This window comes from Triticum dicoccoides, chromosome 6A (genome assembly GCF_002162155.2).
Source record: "Triticum dicoccoides isolate Atlit2015 ecotype Zavitan chromosome 6A, WEW_v2.0, whole genome shotgun sequence".
Taxonomy (NCBI): Eukaryota; Viridiplantae; Streptophyta; class Magnoliopsida; order Poales; family Poaceae; genus Triticum; species Triticum dicoccoides.
The window spans coordinates 246,518,078-246,536,166 of record NC_041390.1 but is presented as its reverse complement, the minus strand read 5'-3'; the positions used below and the strand labels follow the sequence as shown (position 1 = coordinate 246,536,166).

Below are 18,089 nucleotides of genomic sequence, written 5' to 3'. Positions count from 1 at the left end.
ATAGGTATTGTCGGAACACTACGAACGACAAGGAGGAGTGCAAGCGCCAAGGAACAACTACACCATCTGCGAGGGAAGCATGGAAGCGACGATGGAAAAAGATGGAGACAGCTCCCAGGACCCGGAATTCGGCCCTGGCCCGGACATCCGGCTCCTGGAAGTCTCACCAGCAGCAAGGAGCCAGCGGCCAAGTCTGCAGGGCCCGGACATCCGGCACGTCCCGAGCCCCCGTACATCCGGCCTCTAGCCCGGAAATCTGGACCCCACCATTCCAGAGAGAAACAAGGCTGGACCCTGCCAGCCCGGACATCCGGCCCCAGCACCCGGACATCCGGCGTCTCGGGAAGGCCTGGACATCCGCCCCCTGCCTGCGTGTAGCGGATCTGGGCCGTGGCCGATGTATCCCTTCGCCCCTTAGACTATATATACTCCCCCTCCACCTACGTTTTAGGGTTAGCGTTGTGATAGCTCATATTAGAGATAGAGCCTCACTCATCCACATCGGATCTACTCCACGAGAGAGACAGCGGCCCCTCTACGGAGAAGATCCACGTTGGATTCAAGACCTCCTCACAGAGAATACCTCAATACCTCCTCACGGAGAAGAATTGGTTACCTCTTGTATCGTCCGTTGTTGACTTTGGATCTTGTATCTCCTCTCGTGTTTCGAGGATCTAGCACATGTGTGATCATACTTGTTGGTTTGAGTATTCTCTTGTGTTCCCCTCATGATTTTCCCCTCGTGTTTCCCCTCGTGTTCTTCGTGTTCTTCGCGGGATCTGCTCCTTTTGTGAAAGATTGGCCCCAAGGGTTTCCACCCTACATCATCTTGGTATCATGAGCCACGTTGATCACGATTTCGGAGCCTCCCCGTTGTGTTTCTAGCCTAATTTTGTCGCGTTCTTCCCCAATTTCGAAAATCCCCACCAAAAATAGCCCCAATTTTTTTTGTCATTTGTTGGTGAGATGAAGTTTTGTTGGATTTGATCCGCAAATTTCATGTGTTGCAGGTAGATCTAGCTTTCCATCCACTTTTTCCCAATTTCCATCCACAAAATCCGTCAAATTTTGCCCCCAAAATCTTCAATTTCCGCCCCAAATCGAGTTTCGAAGTCCAAATCCATATCTAGAATCGTCGGGCCGGACATCCGGGCCTCAGGCCGGACATCTAGGCCACCTGGCCGGATATCCGGGCCCCAAGCCGGACATCCGGCTCCTGGAGCATAATTCGCGCGCGGTTCTGGACATCAGGTCCCGGATTTCCGGCCCCGAGCCCGGATGTCCGGCCCCTGTACATTTCAGCTTCCCCGTTTCACCGTTTTGTCTATAACTAATTCATTCGGAGTCCGTTTTTGACGTTCTTTAGCTCATTGAAAAGCTCTTGACATCCCCCTTCCCACAAAAATACTACCATCACCATTTGACACCATCAAAGTTTTGTAACTTTGGCATCTTTGCCTAGGGCTTCCACCACAACCTCCGCATAACCACCACCGACTTCCGCAACCTAACCAATTTTGTTCCCCATTGCATTTGTGGTTGTTTGAGTTGTGATTTGAGTCTCCTAAGGTGTTTAGGCTACTTAGGTACGGTTTCTTCTTCATCAACCACCACCACCACCATAACCTCTGCATAGGCTTGCCCACCATACACTTCCGCCAACCCAATTTAACCCAATTTTGTTTGTGTTGTTAGTTGGGTCTCCTAAGGTGTTTCGGCTACTTAGGGACTAATACGTATCTGTCATATCTACTTTTTCAAACACTTCTGCCCTTGTTTTGGACTCTAACTTATATGATTTGAATGAAACTAACCCAGACTGACGCTGTTTTCAGCAGAATTGCCATGATGTTGTTTTATGTGCAGAAAACAAAAGTTCTCGGAATGACCTGAAACTCCACGGAATATCTTACAATAAATAATAAAAAATCCTCGGCAAAGATGAAGACCAGGGGGTCCACACCCTTTCCACGAGGGTGGGGGGCGCCCCCCCTAGGGCGCGCACCCCTACCTCGTGGGCCCCCCTGGAGACCTCCCGACTCCAACTCCAACTCTATATATGTGCTTTCGGGGAGAGAAAAAAGGAGAGAAGATTTCATCGCATTTTACGATATGGAGCCGCCGCCAAGCCCTAAAACCTGTCGAGAGGGCTGATCTGGAGTCCGTTCGGGGCTCCGGAGAGGGGGATTCGTCGCGGTCGTCATCATCAACCATCCTTCATCACCAATTTCATGATGCTCACCGTTGTGCGTGAGTAATTCCATTGTAGGCTTGCTGGACGGTGATGGGTTGGATGAGATTTACCATGTAATCGAGTTAGTTTTGTTAGGGTTTGATCCCTAGTATCCACTATGTTCTGAGATTGATGTTGCTATGACTTTGCTATGCTTAATGCTTGTCACTAGGGCCCGAGTGCCATGATTTCAGATCTGAACCTATTATATTTTCATCAATATATGAGTGTTCTTGATCCTATCTTGCAAGTCTATAGTCACCTATTATGTGTTATGATCCGTTAACCCCGAAGTGACAATAATCGGGATACTTACCGGTGATGACCGTAGTTTAAGGAGTTCATGTATTCACTATGTGCTAATGCTTTGTTCCGGATCTCTATTAAAAGGAGGCCTTAATATCCCTTAGTTTCCATTAGGACCCCGCTGTCACGGGAGGGTAGGACAAAAGATGTCATGCAAGTTCTTTTCCATAAGCACGTATGACTATATTCGGAATATATGCCTACATTACATCAATGAACTGGCCATGAAATCTTAGTAATCACCTTAGACATATCCTTGCTATTAGTTTAGTAACCATAGACATGTCATCCACAAATAGAGTGTCACTAGTGTGCCTTGCTATTAGTTTAGCAGGGAGGTACCATAGTAATCCAGGAGTGGATCACTGGACAGCGGTCAAGAATATCCTGAAATACCTGAAAAGGACTAAGGATATGTTTCTCGTTTATGGAGGTGACAAAGAGCTCGTCGTAAACGGTTACATTGATGCAAGCTTTGACACTGATCCAGATGACTCTAAGTCACAAACTGGATACGTATTTTTATTGAATGGTGGAGCTGTCAGTTGGTGCAGTTCTAAACAAAGCTCGTGGCGGGATCTACGTGCAAAGCGGAGTACATAGCTGCTTCGGAAGCAGCAAATGAAGGAGTTCATATCTGATCTAGGTGTCATGCCTAGTGCATCGGGTCCAATGAAAATCTTTTGTGACAATACTGGTGCAATTGCCTTGGCAAAGGAATTCAGATTTCACAAGAGAACCAAGCACATCAAGAGACGATTCAATTCCATCCGCAATCAAGTCAAGGAGGGAGACATGGAGATTTGCAAGATACATACGGATCTGAATGTTGCAGACCCATTGACTAAGCCTCTCTCACGAGCAAAACATGATCAGCACCAAGAGTCCATGGGTGTTAGAATCATTACAAAGTAATCTAGATTATTAACTCTAGTGCAAGTGGGAGACTGAAGGAAATATGCCCTAGAGTCAATAATAAAGTTGCTATGTATATTTCCTTATATCATGATAAATGTTTATTATTCATGCTAGAATTGTATTAACCGGAAACTTAGTACATGTGTGAATACATAGACAGATAGAGTGTCACTAGTATGCCTCTACTTGATTAGCTCGTTAATCAAAGATGGTTAAGTTTCCTAACCATAGACATGAGTTGTCATTTGATAAACAGGATCACATCATTAGAGAATGATGTGATTGACATGACCCATCCGTTAGCTTAGCACTATGATTGTTTAGTTTATTGCCATTGCTTTCTTCATAACTTATACATGTTCCTCTGACTATGAGATTATGCAACTCCCGAATACCGGAGGAACACTTTGTGTGCTATCAAACATCACAACGTAACTGGGTGATTATAAAGATGCTCTACAGGTGTCTCCGATGGTGTTTGTTGAGTTGGCATAGATCGAGATTAGGATTTGTCACTCTGAGTATCGGAGAGGTATCTCTGGGCCCTCTCGGTAATGCAGATCACTATAAGCCTTGCAAGCAATGTGACTAAAGAGTTAGTTACGGGATGATGCATTACGGAACGAGTAAAGAGACTTGCCAGTAACGAGATTGAATTAGGTATGATGATACCGACGATCGAATATCGGGCAAGTAACATGCCGATGACAAAGGGAACAACGTATGTTGTTATGCGGTTTGACCGATAAAGATCTTCTTAGAATATGTAGGAACCAATATGAGCATCCAGGTTCCGCTATTGATTATTGACCGGAGATGAGTCTCGGTCATGTCTACATAGTTCTCGAACCCGTAGGGTCCGCAAGCTTAACGTTCGATGACGATATGTATTATGAATTTATGTGTTTTGATGTACCAAAGGTAGTTAGGAGTCCCGAATGAGATCACGGACATGACGAGGAGTCTCGAAATGGTCGAGACATAAAGATTGATAAATTGGATAACTATATTCGAACACCAGAATGGTTCCGAGGTGTATCGAGTATTTATCGGAGTGCCGGAAGGGTTATCCAAACCACCGGTGAAGTTATGGGCCTTATTGGGCCTTAAGGGGGAGAGGGCAGCCAAGGCTGGCCGTGCGCCCCCCCCCCCCCATGGGCCTAGTCCGAATTGGGCTAGGGGGAGGGGCGGCGCCCCCTCCTTCCTTCTCCTTCCCCTGTCCTTCCTGTCCTTCCCTTTTCTCCTAGTAGGACTAGGAAAGGGGGGGGGTCCAACTCCTACTAGGAGTAGGATTGCCCCCCTTGGGCGCGCCCTATAGGGCCGGCCGGCCTCCCCCTTGCTCCTTTATATACGAGGGCAGGGGGCACCCTAGAACACACAAGTTGACAATTGGTTTAGCCGTGTGCGGTGCCCCCTCCATAGAAACACACCTCGGTCATATTGTCGTAGTGCTTAGGCGAAGCCCTGCGTCGGTAACTTCATCATCACCGTCACCACGCCGTCGTGCTGACGAAACTCTCCCTCGGCCTCAGATGGATCTAGAGTTCGAGGGACGTCGCCGAGCTGAGCGTGTGCAGATCACGGAGGTGTCGTGCGTTCGGTACTTGATCGGTTGGATCGCGAAGACGTTCGACTACATCAACTGCGTTACTTAAAGCTTCCGCTTTCGGTCTACGAGGGTACGTAGACACACTCTCCCCTCTCGTTATTATGCATCTCCTAGATAGATCTTGCATGATCGTAGGATTTTTTTTTAAATACTGCGTTCCCCAACAGCGGGATCCGAACATTGAGCGTGAGCAGTGGATCAACGCAAGAGCCAAGACGAGGGCAGATGGATACAGGAAAAAGTTCAAGGAGGTACATGGGTCCGAGTCTGATTCGAGCTCACACGATGTCGACGTTGAGGTTGTTGTCTTGTTGTGAGAAGGCTAGTTGAAAGGCTGGTTATGGCTTGGCAATGGTTTCATCCCTAAGGATAACCTTCCTAAACTCTTCAAAGTTGTGTGCTAAGAGGATAAGCTCAGCACCTACTATAGAGCATCGCGCCCACAACCTGTGGTGGAGATGCTTAACCAATTCAAGGAGGAACATGCCAATATGTTGGTATGTTCTGCTTCATTGATCTTCCACGTGATTGCATGTTTGCATTGCAACGATGATACCTTCTTGCGATGACATATTGTAGCTCCTCATGGAAGAAGAAAATAGACTGCTGGCGAAGGCGCAAGAAACCTTGCTTGAACAACGAACATATATGCATCAAATGAAGGAAGCCCTAGTTCAATAACAAGATTTCATTGTTAAACAACAGGCAGCCAACAAACAAGGCGAGGTGGGCACAATTCGAGCAATGGATAGTGGTAAGTTCTCATAACACCCACTCAGTAGATTTAGTTCCATTCATCTATGCTACATCATGAAACCTGACATAGCCCGTAATAATTTGCATGGCATGGTTGGTGGGAGCGGCACGACTAATTCTGAGGATCTGCCTCCTTTTCCACCTCTTCCACCTCCTATGGGCATTGTAACTCTTCCAACCTTTTAATCATTTATATTATCGTCGGATATGTTTATCGTCTCATGATTACAGCTCCATCAATCAGCTGGATCCAACAATGTGCCGATAGGTGCATCTACACCTAGGCAAGCAAGCCGAATGATGCCCACTAATGGTCATGGTACTTCCACCTCGACCCATCCTTGACTCGAGGTATTTGACTCGTTCATATGACTTGTTGTTTATGCTAATGGAAACCCATTCATCTTACCGTCTCATATGGAAACTCATGCTTATACTAATGAACTTGTAGCTTCGCATTGCGGACGCCATCAACGGTGTTGAAGCATAGAACATATATGACTGTTGCTGCTTATGCTTGTTGTTGGTTATGTGACTTCTTGGATTCTATGCTGCTGCTTGGTTCGAAACATGTTGATATATGCCACTTCTTGCTTGTTAAGCTGCATACTTATATGAGGTTGTATGCTTGTTATGCCGCTGAACCAATTTGGACATATGGACATATATGAGGTTGCTTCTATCATTCTATGGACATACGAACGTATATAGGTCAGAGATTCTTATGTTATATGTGTTGAATTGTGCGTGCGCGCTGAACTGTTTATAGATGTTGAATTGCAGGGATAGTGCAATTAGCAAAAAAGAAAAAAAAACATATGCACACATAAGCCAAGTCATACACTCGGCCTATGGGTATACGCAGAGTGCCACCACGGCGTAAAAAACACGTGGCAAGGCCTGGAGTCAGTACCAAACGGCAGGACACGGCGTAAGTGCAGGCCGGGAGTTTTTTTTCCGATAAAGGGTATTTTATTAACTCAAAAATATAGCATCAAGCGGATACAAAACATTATGAGTGACACCCAACCCATGCATCGGACAGAGTGCAGGCCGGGAGTTGTGGTGAGCACTCAACCCATGCATCGGACACATGGCAGTGATTGGTCGACCGCTGCTACCATTTTAGCCGTGCAACAGCACTCGGCCTATAGACATGCACCTGGCGTACAGTAGACCGTGACGAATAAATAAGATGCGGCTTACAATTGCGGTTGATCGTACGTGTTTGCCGACAACACAAATAGGTTGAGTGCTTACCACAACCCTCTGTGTTTCTAATGATAACTAGAGACAACATATCTGCCAATAGCATGGCGCTTCTATTGATTTTGTCAATCTGATTTAATGAACCATTTAACCCTAGCTCCTTTATTTGGGTTGTGAAATAAAATAGACATGTTCCGTAGTATAGAATAAGGGCTGGGTTATATACAGTAATTTTGAGTATGGTAAAAGATTAGGTGATCCTCAATTAGACTAGCCACAATGGGTAGTAACATAGAATAGTAACATGCGTATGTTACTAGTCTTTGTTACTACCTCTATAGTGGGGAGTAATATATGTGTGATAACATGCAATACTTCATTTATTACGTTATAGACTCATCTTGCCTTGATATATATGATGTTACTCATACTAGTAGTAACTAGTTATGTTACTACTTTCCTCTCTTTCTTCATTTATTGTTTGCCACATCATCTATTTTATTTAGAAATATGTGATGTTACTACCTATGTTACTCCTATTGTGGGTAGTCTTAAAAGGACAAACTAGAGCAGCAGTTCTTCCCATAACTAGATCGTTAACAAATATAACACTGTTCAGTTAAGGCTCGAGCTGATATGAAGTGCACATAGTAATTGCTTCTGAGCAGTACATCACATATTAATGTGCGGAAGAATGCCAACAAGCAAAACCCATTATTGAAGGGAATAAATTTCTTGAAAAGTCCGCTGCGTCTGTCCCAACCTCTTTCATTATCGAGGCACACTCAGACCAGTTTCTGCAAGGCAGCAGGAAGATCATACATTTCAGTTGTCGTGCTGCAACAGCATTTATATAAATCCCTGAGCACACCGGGAGAGGTGCCACAACCAAAACACGAAAGACATAAAAATGACAGCAAGAAATTTGATAATCCCCTAATGTAAAATCAAGTTACCAAACGTATGTCTCACGTCTGAACAACAACAAAATCACAGTATTGAGTTTGGAAGTCTGGAGTTTCTTGGGTAATAAAACAATCATGATAAGGTAAAAGAAAATATAAATGCTCCATGATGTGGAAATACCGAATTCATTTTAAACAACAGACTGATAGTTATGCTATAGGAGTACAATTTTTTTCTTCATTGACCGATGTATTCTGAAACTCGGTTGGCCAACAGAGTTCATCCAAACAGAGCATTTTGCACCTATATGAAATATGCAGATTGGTGCAAAACATCATTGAGATACAAGTGGGATTTATGTGGCAAACAATTTGAATTTCCAAATTTACAATAAAGTATCACGCCAAAGCCATTGGTCAGACAAAGATTACAGCAGTCTAACTTCTGTTCCAAACAGCATCCGAACTAAGATAATGATGTCCTACTCAATTGAAGGTTACCATTACCTACTTTATGGAAACATTAGAATGATGTATTAACGAAACTAGCAAAAACAGGTAAATATCAGAATATAAAATTAATAATCTCAACTTCTCAAGCAATAAAAGATAGAGCTTAAGTCACATAAACAATCTGAACATGGACAGCACACCAGGGACCCCGACAAGTTAGATTTTACTATAAAATCAGTCACTGGAAGCAAATACAAACTTTCCACTGTCAACTAATCAGTTACCGAGAACACACCAAATAATTACAACCACGTCAAGCACCCTAGAGTCTTGTTGCCTTATTGAGAACTCTTTAGGTATATATAGGCCTTTTTTCCTTTTGTTTCTTCTCAACTTTGCTATCTTAGCTGCTAAAGGCATGCATTTTCTGATGCTTCCTTTCAAGTGTCTTTCTTACCCTAGAGCCTAGACATGTATCTTCACCACCTTGGACCACACTCTTCACATCTTAAGCATGGGTACATAGCATTTATACGCTAAAGTCTTTTGTGGCTACAAAGTTTCAACAGAATATGCTAATCCAAGCGAAACACACGTGAAAATCATCGCCAAGATGGGGTTTGTCTGGAATGAGATAAAACAGGTATCTATAGTGTCAGCATTCATTTTAAATTTAAGTATTACAAAAATGCTTTATAAATTTTAACAACAGAAATGCCTATGTTTTATGGTTCCTAGCATTTCAAACTAACAATATACTAAGTACTCATTTGTGGTTAGTAATTTTAGGAAGGGTGCGTTACACTAAATTGGTTACTATATGTACCACTGATCTAAATAAAAGGTGTTGCAGCCTAATACACTTCCATTTACAAGATAAAGGTAGCTTATCCATTGCATGAATTTTAATATAAATCTAAACTCGGAGAAGACCAGTAATAATGGTGAATGAATGTGAATTACTGAACCGCCATTTTGTAGTAGATATCTCCTGTCTCTTGTTACAAATTATAGCACTATAAGCATTTAACAAGAAGAATTTAGTCAACTTTTCCATTCATGCTGCTTCCATGGATAATTCTGGAGCTCCATTATTTGTATAGGAAAGATGCATTAGGTGCTTATTCCGTTACTGCAAAATACTAACAAATCTATCTAAACTTTATATAGAAACGTGTGCAAGACCAATATAAACACAAGAACCTTTCCTTCTAAAATGATCTAAACAAAAGAACATGGGCTGACCTTTTGTTACTTGCTTAAGGTTACATTCAACATTACTGTGCATATAGTTCGGTGACAACCACATTGTGCTGCTGCCACACGCTTAAGTGATGTCGGCCTATCTTTTGCTTAGCTATGTTTTAGTTTATCTCAGGCGTCCTACTACTACTATTAGGCAATCTCGTCACCGTGAAAAGTGTGTTTGCAAAATCTCAGCGTTTGTGCTGCCCTTGTATTGAACCGATGCTATGTTCTCGAATCTAAGCTAAGCACTATACATACCGGTTTACTTTTAGCCATGTTCTATCAGTGCCGTAGAAGTTTAGTATCGAATCAAACCACCCTGTCAATCTGCTCCTGGAATGTCAGACGGCTGGGCAACCCGCAAAAATGCATCAACGTCCTCTCTGAACTCATCAACTTAAATCCACATCTCGCTTTGGTTCAAGAAACAAAATTAGCTTCGGTCGATGAGTTCAAATTCCAGTTCTTCATCCCACGGACTATAGAATACCGCGTTCTCTTGACAACAATTGGCACTGCAGGCGGGGCCATCTCGACGGCTAACTCCAGATTCTTTAACATTACCAATCAACAAAACTACACCTTCTCCACAACCATCAACCTCTCCACCACGGCTCACCCTGCTCCTAATTGCAATCACCAATGTCTATGCTCCTTCCAATCGCTCCTTAAAGCTAGACTTGGTCAATAAACTACTAACCATCAAACAAGAGGATCACATCCCCTGGCTCATTATCGGTGACTTCGATCTCCCTACATTTTTCCTCCGAAAAGAACAAGCAATCATTCCAGCAATCAGAGGCCAACTCTTTCAAGGACACCATTGACCAATTATCATTGCTAGAATTACCACTGCTTGACCGTCGCTTGGCCCGAACAAATGCTAAATCAATGTCCACCCTTGAGTGCCTGGATCGGGTCTTCTTTAATCTTGCCCAGAATGACAAATTGCCGAATATTACTCTATTCTCAACACAACTTATTTCAGATAATGTGCCCCTTCTCGTCCACATTAACACAAACAGTCCTTGTTCCCGCCATATCCTATTTGAACCCGGTTGGGCCCTTCATTCTGTCACCGGATCATTCGGCAATGTTGAGCCTCTCCTGCATAGAGCCGGCCGGCCCAGTTCGCATCAACACATCTAGTGCGAGCCTTAAAAAGCTCTTGCTCAGGTCTCAAAATTAGGACCCTAAGCAGGCTCCGGCCTTTGTCCGTGTAGGTTTTTGCAAAAAAATGAACATCAGTTTATCAATTTGAAAGATGAACGTCGGCCGTTCTCCGCAGCCGAATCATAACTTAGGATTGTTATTATCGCTGTTTTACAACAAACAATTAAAGAAATAGCAGCCTACTGGCGCTTACACCTGAAAATAAGAGGCACTATAGATGCCGGTGAGAATAACAAATTCTTTCATGTCTCCGCCTCTAAAGGACTTCGAAAAACAATGTCTATACCTCACACGATCAAAAAGCAACTCCTATTTCACCCAGATCATCGGGCTTGCTAGACATAACCTAGACCTTTTATCTCTCCAGCCTCTCAAAATACAATGTCACACAACTTTATTCCATGGCTACACCTTTATCCAAAGCGGAAATTAAAGAGGCCTTTCTCCAATTGAACTGTCAAATAAGCCCACGTCCCAATGGTTTCGGACCAGCCTACTATCAGAAATTCTTGTCTCTCCTAAAACCAATCATCCTACCCTTCCTCTCAAACTTCTTTCACTTGCAGGCCAGACAAAACGCTTGAACCAAGCACATGTTGTTCTGGCCAAAAAAGACTCCGCTGCTATGCCCGACTCATATAGGCCCATTTCTCTTTAGCACTGTCGGATCAAAGCGGCCACTAAGGTTCTAACAACTATGCTCAAACCACTAATCCCCTACATCAGTATTGTGGTCCTTCCTAACAAAATTCTCCTTCAAAGAGGAATGTCGAAACAATGTTACTCTTGGATCCATATCCTATCCGCTTGTAAAACCGCAATAATGCTCAATGGTGTTCCGGGTGACTGGATCAACTACAAAAATGGTTTGCGCCTAGGACACCTTGTCTCTTTATCATAGTGGCAGACTTACTACAGTAACTCATCCACCATAATTCCCACCTACTTCACCATCCGATCTTTACACACCTACCACCAACCACCATGCAATACGTTGATGATACCCTCACCATCGCCAAGGCAACTGCTGCCGCTGCAACCGCTCTCAAAAACATCTTGCAAGATTTCGTCCGAGCCAATGGTCTTTCCATTAACTTATCTAAAACCACCTTTGTGCCGATGAATTTACGTCAACAACTATTGTGGAATCGCTGCTTTGCCCAATCTCCTCCTTCCCCCACATCTACATCAGACTACAACTCTCACCCACTCGACTACCCTCTGGTGCTTTTCTGCCTATTTTGCAAAGCTGTTGCAAAGACCTCGCTGGTTGGAAAGCCAGCCTAGTGAACAATGCTTAATGCTCATCCTATGGAAGATTTGGGACTCGAGGAATGGAAAAGCATTTCATCACCTTGATATCCACTCGGCTACGTCGCTTCGGCTTATGATTTCAGATTTGGACCTTTGGTCTCATAGACTTTGTAAACATGCTGATAACAAATCCGCTTTCTTGTGGCGTGCCTTCCTCTCCTCTTGTTCTTGCATTCCTATGTAACTTCTGGTAAACCTTGTAACCGGCCTTGGCCGTGTAACACTTTGAGTAATGTATTCAGGTGGGGGGCCTCATCGTGAGCATTTTGTTTATTTTACGTTAAGTATAACATGTTCACAATGGCATAAAACTAAACACAGTCCCCCTCCCTGCCTCACATAGATTGACAGAGAAAAAACACAGTTTAATCAGTTCATGAATAGCACAAAACGAATCTGAATTTCAGGATTCAACAAACCGAATCAACCAAAATTGTGTGTGTCGGTTACGCATGAACTAAAATAGGCAGGTAACTGAGCAGTCAAAACTCACAGGTAGGATGCAAAGATTAAGATCCTATCAGACTCAGACTCCCGGGTTGGAGCTGCAGAGCGTACCCTGCGACACTGCCCGGGCCACCTCTGCCCCAAGCCGTGACGTTAGCCTCGCCGCCGAGATTGCGCTGTGCAGCGGCTGCAGAGATCGTGCCAGCGCCACCTGCCGCCCCAGGGAAGAAGCCCTGTACCACGCAAACCCCACGGTTCAAGGCTAACTTGGAAAGCATTTGAGAGAGGAAGCGTGCAAGGGGGTCGATCACTTACCTGGGGGTTGGAGAGAGAGCGCGGGGGAGAGAGGCCGCGGGGCTCCGGGCGGAAGCTGAGCGGAGGAAGGCGGCTGCGACGGGACGGGAGAAGGAGCGGAGGCGCGACGCCATTGCCGGGAGGAGGAACGGAAGGAGAGAGGGGAGGTGGAAGGGCGAAGGTTTTAGGGTTTTGGACCTTGCGATTTGAGACCGAGTCGCTGTACATGGGCTTTAATGGGCTATTTCCAACCAATCGGATTAGGCTAGGCCTTTAGGCCCCCATTCGGCATATTCTTCTTCTTCTCCCCTTTGCTTCTTCCAGAAGCTCCCTGAAAGTCCAGGCCCGATCCCCCATGGCCTCCGGCGAAGGCACCGGAGATTCGAAGGCTGCGGGGGCAGGGATGGAGGTGCCGGAGGTGGAGTTGTGCCTCGATCTCACGAGCTGCCAGCTGCATGATCTGAGTGAGGTGGAGATCCCGCCCACCCTGGAGGAGCTGGACCTTACGGCGAACCGTCTCACCGCAGTCGACCCCCGGATCAGCCACCTCCCTCGCCTCCGCAAACTCTCGTTCCGCCAGAATCTCCTCGACGACGACGCCGTCGCGCCCCTCTTCACCTGGGATGCCATCGCTGGCTTACAGGTGATTATTTTTATGTGTTGAGAACCGCTTGAAAATATGTGATCGAGAGACTTTCTTCGGCTGGTCCCATCTTACTTACCTCTTTTGTTATATGCATGTGTCCTATTGTTGCACTTTCTTTCCTAGTACAGCAACATTTTTTTCTTCCACCATCACAAGATTTTGTCCGCCTGCCAAGCAATGATCTGCAATTATCCGCAAAAAAAAAAAGCAATGATCTGCAATGAGCAAATTTTTAGGCGGTACCTTGCTAACATGTGTATGCAGGAAAATTGAATGTGAAGTAAGATGTTAACTGATTATTATTTTTATCTAAATAAACAACATTCGTGAGCAAAACTGAGAGTGTTTCTGCAGAAATGGTTATGCACATCACTTATTTATCACTTTACAAGCTTATATGACATGAAGCCCCATGTAAACAAATTTGATGCATGCCATTTCATGATATTTACATGAAGGCAACCTTACATTCTTTGTTAAATACTCCCTCCGTAAACTGATATAAGAGTGTTTAGATCACTATTTTAGTGATCTAAATGCTCTTATATTAGTTTACAGAGGGAGTACTTTGCACACGGGCTTGGAAGTGCAATTTAAGTTTTACTCTTAAACTTTGCTGTGTTATTCCTGAAATTTTCTCATGGTAAGTAATTTTTTTTGCGGGGGATTCTCATGGTAAGTTATCCATGCCTTCTGACAAAGTAATTTACTATGCAATGTTTTTCCTTATCCTGTAACCAGAAATGGTGAAGTGATTTTACAGTGCTATTTTAAATCATTTCCGATTTCAGGAGATAGTCCTTAGAGATAACAAGCTTACAAAGATCCCCGATGCCAGCATCTTCAAGGGTCTTCTGGTGTTTGATGTTTCTTTCAATGAGTTGTCGTCCTTAAATGGTTTATCCAAGGTTTCCAGCACAGTGAAAGAACTCTACTTTTCGAAGAATGAGGTTCCAAAGATGGAAGAACTTGAACATTTCCATGCATTAGAATTGCTTGAACTTGGTAGCAACAGATTAAGGGTAAGCATTTAGGTGCTTCTTTACACATGATGGTGCATGTTATAATAAAGAACTTGGATGGATCCTGGCCCTATGTTCTCACATGTTCTACTCTATTTCAGGTGATGGAAAATCTGGAAACTTTGACAAATCTACAGGAGTTATGGCTCGGAAGAAACCGGATCCGGACTATCAACTTATGTGGGTTGAAATCAATCAAAAAAATAAGTCTGCAAAGCAACAGGCTAACTTCAATGAATGGCTTACAAGTACCGTGTCGTACCTTCACCAGCTCCCTAACTTTTTGCTGAAGTAATTGCTACTCCTACTCGCTAATTTGTCTTTTGCTTTTGAATTCAGGAATGTGTTGCGTTAGAGGAACTGTATCTCAGCCATAATGGAATCCAAAAGATGGAAGGCCTTTCTATGTTACAGAACCTTCGTGTTTTAGATGTTTCATCTAACAAACTAACTGCTATCGAAGATATTGAGCCATTAACCAGGTAGCATGATACTACATAACTGATTGTTTATCATCCTTGGTGCACAAAAATAAGTGGGGAAATTGATCCAAATATCCTAAGCTACATAAATAGCTTGATAGATTGTTTGTTCCGACTCTTTTACTAATTTGACATTATGTGTTTTGCAGGTTAGAGGACTTGTGGTTGAATGACAACCAAATACCATCACTGTCTGGGATAGAATCTGCTTTGTCTGGTTCACGAGAGAAACTGACCACCATATATCTTGAGAGAAATCCTTGTGTACGTACTTATATCCTTTGTTTAGTTATGTCTAGTTACTATCAGTCTCATTCATTGCTGTTAAACCTGATTTAAGAGTTATTGTTACCATCTTAAGCATCATAATGGCACCATCATAGTAGTAAACTCAATCTCACGTTTTATGTTGCGAAAGTTGGTGCATATTGTTGAAGTCAACATTGATTGTGTATGGAATTCTGGATGAATGTTAAGTGTGACATCCAAAGTGCTTTAACCATTTATGATGTACTGTATATTTTCTGGTCTACATTATTGCTCTATTATTACTCTTAAACACAGTCTCTGGGTGTTTTCCTGTGCCGCGTTTGATTTACCATTACCATTATGACCGAAATGGACATCAGGTTTTCTTTGAACATATCAGTATCTTCAAAAAGTTTGAAGCACTTCCGCTGGTTCTGAATGGACATCATTGATTTCTCACGGATCATATATCCTACAGTACTTATTTTGCCAGTTCTTTATCAACTGTGGTGCAATCTGGAAGTTTCACAAGTAATATTGTATTCATCAAAGTACCTAGAATACAACTAAGATGTCACCGATGGTGGGAACTTCGTGTACTAATACTTCATGACACTATTGAGAATGGAATGTTGATTTTGGAAATGATTTTTCTAGTGATGTTAATTAATGTACATCCAGTACTGTAGAGTATATTGTGCAACTGGCCTACTATGCACCAATCTTATGACTATACCCTAAAATTATCAATCTTCAGAGCTCATGTTAAAAGTGAATCTTATTATTTGTGCCTTACTTTTTTGCAGGCAAAAACTCCCAACTATTCATCCACATTGAAGGAAATATTTCCAAATCTTGAGCAAATTGATTCAGATATGCTAGCGTGAAACAGGTTGACTCACTTTCTCAGATTGTTGAAGTTAGTCGAAATATGTGTTGTGTTTCTACAGGAAGAAAGCAGTCATCCAGTTCAGAACAGACAACATAAGCTCCCGGTCAAGTAGCGCTGCAGTTTGTACTGGTGATCTGAATGGATTATTGCCAACTTTATTTGAAAGGCCCGTCCTGAAGTTGAGTCATTTCCTGCCGAGATCTATAAAAACTGAACTTATGTGATAAAGCCATCCTATGGTCCATGACTCCATGCTCGTGCCACATTGCAAGGGATGATGTATTTGTTTTCCCTTTTCCCTTGAGTGATTTTTCAGTTATTACTTGGTCTAAGTTTATGAAGCCGGGTTTTGTGGTGTTAGACGCTGGCCGGACTAATCCAGTTGCTGCATCTTCAGCTGTTCAATTGTGGATTGATCAACCTTACCGTGAGAAACTCTTGAATAACATACAACGCACAAACTTGATTAAAAGAAAGCAACGTGGCTTATTGAAGGATACCACTGTCAAGAGCTAGTTGAGACATTGGGAATCCACAAAACCAAACGATATGTTTTTTTTTTGCTTTATTCCAGGTCGCTAAAAACTTTCACGGTTTCATAAGATGACCCATTGCGCCCATGGTGTAGAAAGCAAGAGCGAGCCAAGTATTCAAATCATGCATATGTGACTAATTTAGAACCAACTTAATAGATACTTATATATCATTACATGGTACCATGATAGACTAAAAGGAAGTAATGAGATCACATGACAAGTAGCATACATTGGTTTTATACAGCAAGCTACAGTAGCAAAGATGCATTGTATATCTGCGAACAATAGCATACATTGGTTTTATGAAGCAAGCTACAGTAGCAAAGATGCATTCTATAGCTACCAATTGGAAGACCGGGACATGGAAGTGATGGTATTATGCAGAGTGAGCATTCAAACCATGCACACTACAATATTTAGATGCAGCCGATACATAGCATTACAAGAGAGCCACAAGATCATTTTACAATAGCTTATTTACATTGCTTTTATGAAGCAAGGTACATTGCATCCATTGACAAAAAGCCTATTAGGACCGAGTAATGTACTTTGAGCCATATATTACTTTGGAATGAAACAATAAGCACGATTCCAAACCTCATTTCTATAGCATAATAGGATGAGAGGCAAATAGTTTTTTAGATAGTCCTCAGATATTCTAAGATAATGTTTATGGACCATATATTACATGGCATGATATAAGCATTCATGGATCAAAAGAAGATAGAGTAAGCACAAAATCACATAGATCGAAGAAAAGAAAAACGTACAACACTAAAGCATCAACTACTATTGACTAAGATGGAACTTGCTCACTTATTTGTGTCTCTGAATAAAGTACAACCTACAATCTCACTTTGATCCGAAGGCATTATGTTTTTTTTTCACTGTTTGTGCTGCAACAAAGTTGTTTATGATAATACATGGATAAGAAGTGAAAAATATTATTGATTTGCATAATACCATGCAAAATGACACTACTGCCCCTTGGCAAATTTGCAATTCTGTTCAAATCTTCTTCCCCGTGGTTGACCGCTAGTCCTTTTTTTTGACAAACTCCGAGCCCTGCGCTCCCAAGGAGGGGGCCTCCCTGCTTTCATTAAAACCAGAACCAAAAGGCTCAACCAGGATTACAATTTGAGTAACATCACAAACCTCAAAGATAAAGAAATTTACAATCATGCCCTCAAGATACTTGTGCCGAGGGACAACAACACAGGTCAATAGCTGCTTCACGGACTGCCACCATGACGCAGAACACCAACCACGTGTCTGGCATCCTTGGTTCCATCGACCAATTCTTCACCCCGTTCCCCCCCCCCTTACTCGTACTGAAGTGAAGTGAGAAAGTACCAGGAGGAGGCCGACAAAGGCACCTTGGGATCCATCTTCGTGGG

At 43.0% G+C, this 18,089-nt stretch overlaps 2 protein-coding genes across 5 annotated transcripts; one reads left to right on the top strand and one right to left on the bottom strand.

Moving 5' to 3' along the window:
- Positions 1 to 7,596: 7,596 nt before the first annotated feature.
- Positions 7,597 to 13,151, bottom strand: LOC119316725 (protein NONRESPONDING TO OXYLIPINS 2, mitochondrial-like). Of its 4 annotated transcripts, none has more exons than XM_037591105.1 (3): positions 12,887 to 13,151; positions 12,618 to 12,804; positions 7,597 to 7,828 (listed from the first exon to the last, which is right to left on the bottom strand). In XM_037591105.1, the coding sequence occupies exons 1-2, from the start codon at positions 12,997 to 12,999 to the stop codon at positions 12,651 to 12,653; spliced, it is 267 nt and encodes an 88-aa protein (XP_037447002.1). In that variant the 5' UTR covers positions 13,000 to 13,151; the 3' UTR covers positions 7,597 to 7,828; positions 12,618 to 12,650. The 4 variants fall into 4 exon arrangements, with proteins under 4 accessions (XP_037447002.1, XP_037447004.1, XP_037447003.1 ...); XM_037591107.1 differs by having other exon boundaries at positions 12,683 to 12,804; XM_037591106.1 differs by lacking the exon at positions 7,597 to 7,828 and adding an exon at positions 7,877 to 8,240.
- LOC119316724 (protein phosphatase 1 regulatory inhibitor subunit PPP1R7 homolog) lies at positions 13,147 to 16,576 on the top strand. The gene is made up of 6 exons (XM_037591103.1): positions 13,147 to 13,508; positions 14,303 to 14,533; positions 14,635 to 14,781; positions 14,873 to 15,015; positions 15,165 to 15,279; positions 16,071 to 16,576. The coding sequence occupies exons 1-6, from the start codon at positions 13,221 to 13,223 to the stop codon at positions 16,149 to 16,151; spliced, it is 1,005 nt and encodes a 334-aa protein (XP_037447000.1). The 5' UTR covers positions 13,147 to 13,220; the 3' UTR covers positions 16,152 to 16,576.
- Positions 16,577 to 18,089: the final 1,513 nt, after the last annotated feature.